Source organism: Cibotium barometz, chromosome 41 (assembly GCF_041138505.1).
Source record: "Cibotium barometz isolate CiBa-2024 chromosome 41, ASM4113850v1, whole genome shotgun sequence".
Taxonomy (NCBI): domain Eukaryota; kingdom Viridiplantae; phylum Streptophyta; class Polypodiopsida; order Cyatheales; family Cibotiaceae; genus Cibotium; species Cibotium barometz.
The window spans coordinates 23,179,663-23,188,081 of NC_141086.1; the positions used below are offsets into that span (position 1 = coordinate 23,179,663).

The 8,419-nt window shown below is 41.7% G+C and overlaps 1 protein-coding gene across 4 annotated transcripts in view; it reads left to right on the forward strand.

The window, feature by feature from the left end:
* The window catches only part of LOC147614788 (uncharacterized), a 32,164-nt gene extending 24,162 nt beyond the window's left edge, over window positions 1-8,002 (forward strand). The window contains exons 5-7 of one of the 4 annotated variants that reach the window (XR_015262986.1): window positions 6,613-6,756; window positions 6,980-7,056; window positions 7,302-7,786. Coding sequence is in view for 2 of the 4 variants with exons in the window: in XM_086780130.1 (XP_086636256.1) it covers window positions 6,613-6,732 (120 nt within the window). In the remaining 2 variants the exon portion in view is untranslated. Of the gene's footprint in view, window positions 1-6,612; window positions 7,057-7,301 lie in introns of all 4 variants that reach the window. The other 3 variants (XR_015262985.1, XM_086780130.1, XM_086780131.1) reach the window with 3 other exon arrangements.
* The last annotated feature ends 417 nt before the right edge of the window (window positions 8,003-8,419 follow it).

Below are 8,419 nucleotides of genomic sequence, written 5' to 3' on the forward strand. Positions count from 1 at the left end.
TGGAAAGTCTACGTAAATGTAGACGGCTGGCACCTTCTAAGCATTTCCATCTTTACACGAGTCTATGCTGGCAAATAAAGTGCCCATAACACATGTGATGCCCAACCTCAATAATATTGTCCATCCACATTTAAATGAGTGTGAACTCAAAAGCTTATAAGTGGGTCACTATAAAATGTCCCCTTTTCTGGCCTCTTTTTCACATGTTTTAAACCCTGAAAAATGCAATAAATTTATTAGCAAACACGGGCACTCTAGTAAGCAAGGCCAGGTGTCCCTGTCATTGCCTATCTCTTCATACATCCATGCAGACAGGACACAAAAACACGTCATTGTTTAGCAAAAATCCTCTAATGCATTCACATGTATCCATGGTTTATGCACATGCATGTGTAATGGAAATCCCCGGTTCTTAGTACTTGCACTATTTTGGGCACTCTGGAATTCCCAGAGTCCTTTCACATAGGAACATGCCTAGTTTGGTGACATCTTCATGGCCTTTTAAATAGTTGACCACAACTATGTTAGCTCTCGTGCAAGAAAGCAAGGATGTTCTCATCCAAAAAGATGAGCCTGGATCTAGTCATACTAGAGTCCTCAAATGAAGGCCATCGAGCCATAAATAGTGACTATATACTAGTTAACTCCCAGGGCTAAGTCACATGTAGAATTCACTGATCACATCAGGGAAGCATATCTTTGGTTGTGGAGCCTCTCGGAATAATACCCAGTCTCACACAAGGCTCGCTCGAGTGGAACTCTCAGCGCTGTATGCAGTCTCACAACCATATGTCCAAGCCACTTCACAAGGAAAATAGTATAAATAGATACTGTAGATATAGCCAAGATATGAGAAAAATAACTATTCACAATAAATCCACTGCATAAAACAGCTCCACATGGCCATAAAGAGAATCCTTGTTATAAAAGATACATCTGGATAGAACATACTTCCAAGAAAATAAAACGATGTATAACATCTTAAATAATACTATAGCCCTTGGCTTTAAGTCCTTGTTACAACATTCATCCTACATAGACATGCAACAAGAAAAATAGCCAAAAATATTATTCATTATTAAGTGATCATACTAGTTGGTTATCCAACACCAAAAACTTAAGATACTTTCTAGGCTACTAGAGGAAGCTGAAAATTTTAGAAAGGATACAATATCTTTGGTTTTATATAAACCCATGTAGACATGTCCTCAACAGCTACAAAGTCCTTCCCAAGGAAAATATGGTGGTCCCTTGGGAGTATAATTCTCTTCACCACTAGCTTGGAAGGGTTGCAGAGAAGGAGAAAGTCGAGCAATCATCTTCTCTTGCATTGCCTTTCAAAAAGTTGATTTGTTTCCTGTTTTCTTAGCTTTTTCCCTAGATGCTCATGTGCCTTCAAAAGCGTCTAGTTCCTAAGAATCACTTGTACTCATGAAAGTTATCTTTCTCTTCTTTGAAGCACTTGTTGGCTAAATCACCTCAATGTACACCTGGTAATTTGCGGGGGCTTGAAACTTGATAAGTGAATCTTGTTTATCTTTTGGCTTTTCAATAAATACCCCTAAGGAAGTACAAGATAGCTAATAACCCTCTTCTAACAAGAAAGCAATGGCCACCTCTCTTGGATTTAGCCCTTCTTGCCCGGCCCAATCTCCCAACCTGTCATAAAGGTTTGGAACCGTCCTTTCCTTGATTCTCCTATAGCTTCTCAATTAAGCTATCTTTTTGAAAGAACAACTCCTCAAATCTGTTGGAGATAGAAGTCCTCTTGGTTCTTGATCTCTGCTGATATTTCTTTTCTATAGCTTCCACTTCATGTGCAGGATTCTCCATGGGTTGCAAGTTGTACAAGAGGGATGGGGGATGCCTTTGCCTTAAATTTGATGTTGAGAACCTTGGCTCTGATACCACTGTAACGGCGTGGGCACCCAAATAGCAATGCCGATCCTAGTTTGAATACACTTACAAGACAATGAGAAATTTTACATCCTCTCCAGGCAGCGGCTGCTTGGCGATGCCCTTCTCTCAATCGTTTGGGCGTACTGTTGTTCCCAGTCATTAGTTGCTTGTTTGATCTCCAGGCGACGGTTGTTAGTACCTGCTGCACCTGCCCGTGTCGTACTTGCTACACCTGCCCGTACAGTACCTGCTGCATCTGCCCGTACTGTACTTGCTGTACATGCCTGTAGAACTGTACCTGTTGTGCTGTACCATACGTGCTATACCTGCTGTTCCGTAGCTGCTGTACACTTGGTAACACAAGGCAGAGGCGTCACAAGGCTACACCACAGGAAAAGAGAGAGAGAGAGAGAGAAAAAGAACATCACATGGTGATGGTGAGAAGGGGAAAAGCCAGCAGGGTCGTTGAAGGATTGACTTCAGCATTTATACCAACAGTACGGTTCCTTCCAAGCATCAGTTACTTTTCCTTCGAAGACTCTATGCTGCCTCGGTGGAGATCCAGTCAGTTTTTAAATTTTCCGAAGAAGGATTGCGAGGTATCCAGGCTGCTGGACAGCACATATAAGGTAGCCCGACTTCAATGAAGATGATTACTTAGAAGTCTTTGCTGCTGAACAGAATACTCAACGTTGGTCGTCTTCTCTACTGTTGCAACATGGTACTTGGTAGTATCTTTCCTTCAAAAGTTAGAAAAGGTTACCTCATTTGAAGTTTCTTCAAGGATAGAGAGTAAAGGTCCATTGAAGATTCTCCAAGAAGGAAGATAAATGTCTCACACAAGGTTTTCTTGGAGGGAGGAAGGGATCAATAAAGAACTCTCAAGAGAGAAGGGTTTCTAGGTATAGCTTGGATAAAGCTTCTCTTATTTTTGTTGTTATTGTTCTCATACATGTTCTGGAAACCTGGTGCAAAGCACCCTTATACTTGTACTATAGAAATACTCCTTGTAATGAAGTTGTTCCTAAAGGGGGGGGCATTTGGGCCCCAATGATGTGTTGAGAGAGGATAGCTTTCATTTATGGAAAGCCTACGTAAATGTAGACGGCTGGCACTTGTAAACATTTCCATCTTTACACGAGTCTATGCTGCCAAATAAAGTACCCATAGCACATGTGATGCCCAACCTCATAGTGTCCATCCACATTTAACTGAGTGTGAACTCAAACGCTTATAAGTGGGTCACTATAAAAATGTCCCCTTTTTGCGCCTCTTTTTCACATGTTTTAAACCCTGAAAAATGCAATAAATTTATCAGCAAACACGGGCACTCTAGTAAGCAAGGCGAGGCGTCCTCGGCATTGCATCCAGGTCAGCAAAGTAGCGAGGATACACAGGGAGGATGGGATTTGCAGATTATGCAGCGAGGGGTGGAGTCTGAGGAGCATTATGTATGCCGATGCTCAATCTACTATAAGATCAAATGGAGGTACCATTCCCTTTTCAGAGAGGGGTTTGGTCCTATTAGCCATATCATGGATAATCCAGACCAGAGATGCCTGCCCTTGTTCTTGCTGGAGCTACGACAACACACAGAGAGCCTGCTCAGAGCACTGACCTCTCACAAGCTAGTTCAGCCTAGCTCAAGATCACCAACTTCTTCCAGCCCCAACATGCCATACCTACCTCACCAGCAAATCCGGCACTTCATCAGACTAGGACAATATCTAGGAGCAATGGGGTCACTCTCTGGTGAACCACAGTGCTCCAAGCTGCGAGACGACCTCGCCCCCTAGACCACTACCACCACCAGTCCATCAGGCCCATATCGATGTGATCCTTACACGTCACTGATGCATGATGGAGGCCTCTTCTTCTCAATCTATCTTCACTATTTCAGATCTTGCAGCCATCCTCTCTTGCTGGATGATGGATCTCCTCCATGGAGCCCTTCCCTCCATAGATTTGGGATAGAGTGCATTATGATCATTCTTGTATACTTTATAGCATGCTCTCCCGTTTGTTCTATGCATTTTCCTAGGACTCAGCTTCAATTACTAGGTTTCCAGTTTCAGTTTAAGTTTTGTTTTAGTTTTCCATGACGGTGATATTCCATGGATACTTATAATCATCTTTTGTTTCATAGGTCCATCGGGCCTTTTGTAAGACGTAAATATAACTTTCTTTCTTTTCTTCCTTTCTCGTGCATAGAGAGCTCTCACTGACTTCTTCTAGACTAGAGCTCCAAGAGCATATCCACCCACTACACTCGACCTCCAGGTTGATGCAGGAGCCTGGCCGAGAGGAGTGACACTAGACAGAGCCATTGAGCTATGCATAGCCCGATGCCCCGACCTCGTGGCCCCCGCCCATGCTCGCATCACCACAGGTGGATTAGAGCCATCATTTCCCACCACCACAAGACTTTCTCCTTTTAGCTCAACTTTACTACAATGGGTACCGTGATGGAGCACCCTATGTGGGATATTTTAAGGTGATGTGAGAACTTGATGCTCTTTGTATTGGGACCAGCTTTGGCATGTAAGCTCTTGTTCCTTTCTTTTATTTTTAGTACCCATGATGATGTATTCCATGGACATGATGTAATCTTTTGGTCTCGTAAGTCATTTTGGCCTTTTGTAGACGTTAATATAACTTGCTTTCTTTGTTTCTCCTATTCTCTCTCTCTCTTGTGCTCTCTTTAAATCCCTCTGTAACTCTCTTCTACTTTCTCTCTTCAACTCTCTCTCTCTCTCTCTCTCTCTCTCTCTCTCTCTCTCAGTATTTCTCTCTCTAACTCTCTATCTAACTCTCACACTCAACACACTCTCTTACCTTAAATGTTGTACTTCACTAGTACCTAGTCTACTCTATGACATATGCTTTGAATAACCCAATTACTACTGTAAGAAAGATGTTGACTAGCAATATCATAGTATTTTCTCCTTTCTTCCAAGCGTGGGTTTTTCAAGCAAATGGGGTTCTTTTTATTAGTGGAAGTTTCCTTCGCTCTTGCATGAACATGTCCCAATTTAGTACAGCCTCCATGAGATCTAGTTAACTCTTACATACTTGAGTTTATGGGGGCTACTAATACATGCCTTAGATTATTGTGGGCTATCTAATATGGAACTCAAGTTTCTCAGTTAACTAAAGCCAAGGGAGCCTAACACCACCAAACCACTTGCTAGACTCAAAACCATCAACTTTTACCACTTTTCGCAAACCATCCACATGAATGGGGTTCATAGTAGATGTTAGGGAGAGAAAGCTTAAGAATAAATTGATCCCCAAATATAAGATTAAGTAGAAAAATAGGGCAAAGGAGGACTCAATTGGGAGACAATGGCTAGTTTGAAACATAGTTCTTTACCGAGGACGTAAATGTCAGAGGAGGGAAAGTATGTTATGTATGTAGACGACTAGAGTGCCCGTACAAGAGAGAATTGAACAAGAAGGATTTATATTATGCCTCAAATGAGTGGGAAAATCCCCTTTCATACAGAAGCACATAGGCACTTCGAGTCCCTTTGATTATGGTAACGCACACACACCAATCCCTTTGATTATGGGATAACTCACGTTCACATTTTTTCATTCATGTGTATATGGTACTGCTGGTTGTTAAGGATGGGCTTTAATTCCAAAGTCTTTAAACATTGTTGTATGAGAAGCTTGTAGGAGCCACATTGTGCATGATGTACATTAGTCTAGGAGCCAAGGGGGCGGAGGGTTAGTATTAGGGAGAAGATGGCTTGGTACTCGGGTACGCAAGCATGACTCCATCTTATCATGTGTATGTGGTTGATGATGGTTATCTTTTGTACTTTGCTTAGTGGTAATATTGGTGGATATACACTTGTATGAAAGCTATGTATCTGTGGGCATGTTGGTTCATTGGGACAGTGAATTCTTATGCCCCGGGGTATCTGTAGGAGGGTCTATTGCCAATTATGAGTTGGTTGTAATGTGAACATAGATGGTGTGAGTTATCGCACATTTGAGGGTCTATTGCCAGGGTTGAGTATGCAATTGCACCCAAGATGTGCTCGCCACTTGGGATGGGGAAGGGGTGGGGTTTCCTTGATCGGGTTTGGCTGGTTGGAACTCCAAAGCTTGAAGACATGCACCAGGCATCAGTAATGTGCTTGATTACTGGCTTTGTGATGTGAAACAATCTGATTGTCTGGAGCAGATCTTGCTAACCTCCTGTTTTTCTTCCTGCTTTGTATAAACATCGCATTGCAAGCTGAAACAAAGTGAATACATAATAGATGAGGAAATAAAAGAGAGAAGCTGGCAACAGCTCACAACTTGTAGTGCATTATGTGCTCAGAATTGGCCACAGCCTCCGTGCAAGATTCGACAATAAGATAGGGCTCTGACAGTGGGGCCAAGTAAAGGCTGAGAATGTGTTTTTATTTTCCAATAAGGTGCATTTTTTGAGTAGTGTTTTGACGTCTCCTGTTGCTGATGGGGAAGTTTCTAAAAACTGTGATAGTAGTGTTCAATGTCGCGTGTTGGTGAAATGTTCATCCTATTATGTCTGTAGAGAAAGGGTCCGCATCCTAAGTGGCAGTCTTGGTTTGAACTTAATCCCCAATTTTTGAAAGCATGTGATGGTCTTTGAAAGATCTCAATCTGTGTATATTGTCTTGTAAATAAATGTGAATGTCCTCTAAACTGCTAGCCTTGGTTGACATCTCGTGACAGGATCCTGCCAACAAAAGGCAAATATTATGTGACAACAAGCTTCAAAAACTGTTTGGATGTGAGACTTTCACTGGGTTTGTTATGACAAAGCATTTGGCTCCTCATTTCCTAAAGGATTGATGTTGTTCTCTAATGAGTTCTGAGGTTAGTTTGTAGATAATCATGCTTATATCAAGGTTTGTGAATGTCCTTGCGGTAAAAGAAACTGGAAAGTTGCAATTTTTCAAGGCAAGAAACTCTTGATTTGAGTTTTAAATGAGATGTTCAAGGTCTGCTTCATTCAAGCGTAGTGCAAGTCTTATTCAGTGGTTGCTATGCATCTGCTAATAAACTACCCTACTGGCCCCAATCACTACCCTTTCCACAGATAATAACCCATGCACAACTCTCCAGAGCTTCTTAGTTGAGCAATCCATGCAGCAGCCCAACGAAGCTTCCCATACAGTATGAAATCCATCTCTCTTTTTTCTGTTTATGTGCATGTGGGCATGCATGTGTATTGTGTGTGAGACCTACTTTTTTTGGGATTGTGTACAACAAGAGGTTGAGTGGTGTAGCTTGGCGTCTGTCTGCAAGGGATATTTTTCTCTTTGGCTTTAAGCACTTACAAGGCATAGTGACCAAGAATACTTCTCTTTTGTTATGTTGTACTGCACACATTTGTAGTGATTTTTGACATGATCTTGTAGGTAAGAGAAATGAGACTGTTTGAGAATTCATCACTAGAGCTGAAATGTTATTCTCAAGTCTGTCAATGAATCAAGAGAGCCACTCAACAGTGTTCTAGAAAGAAAGGCCCATGGCCAACTTGGATGAAGCAGCAACTTAACCAGAGAATGTTATGGATAAGGAGTCAGTCTTTATCAGGATGCATCAAATATTGTGTTCTTGCTTAAATCACAGATTGAGATGGTCTACCAGACAAAAAAGAAGATAGAAGAGCTTAGATTGCTTGATCATAAAGTGTGCACACGTTTTTTTTTCCTAGCCATTGTTGATTACTTTCAAGTAAAATCTTCATCCTTGTGTGAGAAAATGGGTATGATACATGTAAGTGCTACTGCTTGAAAGAGTTCAACAAGACGCAATACATGCAAAACATGGATAAAAGGGGTCACTCGTTGATATAGACTTCATCAATATGTTGAAGGATTTCCAAAGAGAACCTTACTACTGAACCATGTGTGTTTGTTAAACTCGTGAATTGGATGATTGGGCAGGGGGCTACAAAGTCCCCCGTTGGAAAACCTTACTACTGAACCATGTGTGTTTGTTAAACTCGTGAATTGGATGATTGGGCAGGGGGCTACAAAGTCCCCCGTACTTTACACAGGCAGATTATGACAAATCTACAAACAGGATACCCAAATTTTTAGTTGTTGTTGGTCCCTTTTTCTGTTTTTTTTTTTGTTTTTGTGTGTGTGTGTGGGGGGGGGGGGGGGGGGGGGGGGTGCGGGGGTTTGGAGAGGAACTGGTTGCATATAGACTTGCTTGAGTATTATAGGTGAAGTTAGAGAAAATGTTTAGGTCAAGACTTGGAAGGAATCCAAAGAAAGGATGGAGATGTCTAGGGGAAAGAAATTGGGGGCAGAGGGATCGAATACATTTACACTAATAAAAGTGCCTCTATATGGCTGTTAGCTTTCCTTTTCTTCTAATAAAAATGCCTCTATATGGCTGTTAGCTTTCCTTTTCTTCTTTTTGTGCCGTGTTGGACCATTATTTACTGGTGCTCGTGTAAGTTGTACATCGATTTGGTGTGTTGGTCTTTTCTCTTTGGTGGAGAATATTAGTGGCAACTTTTGTC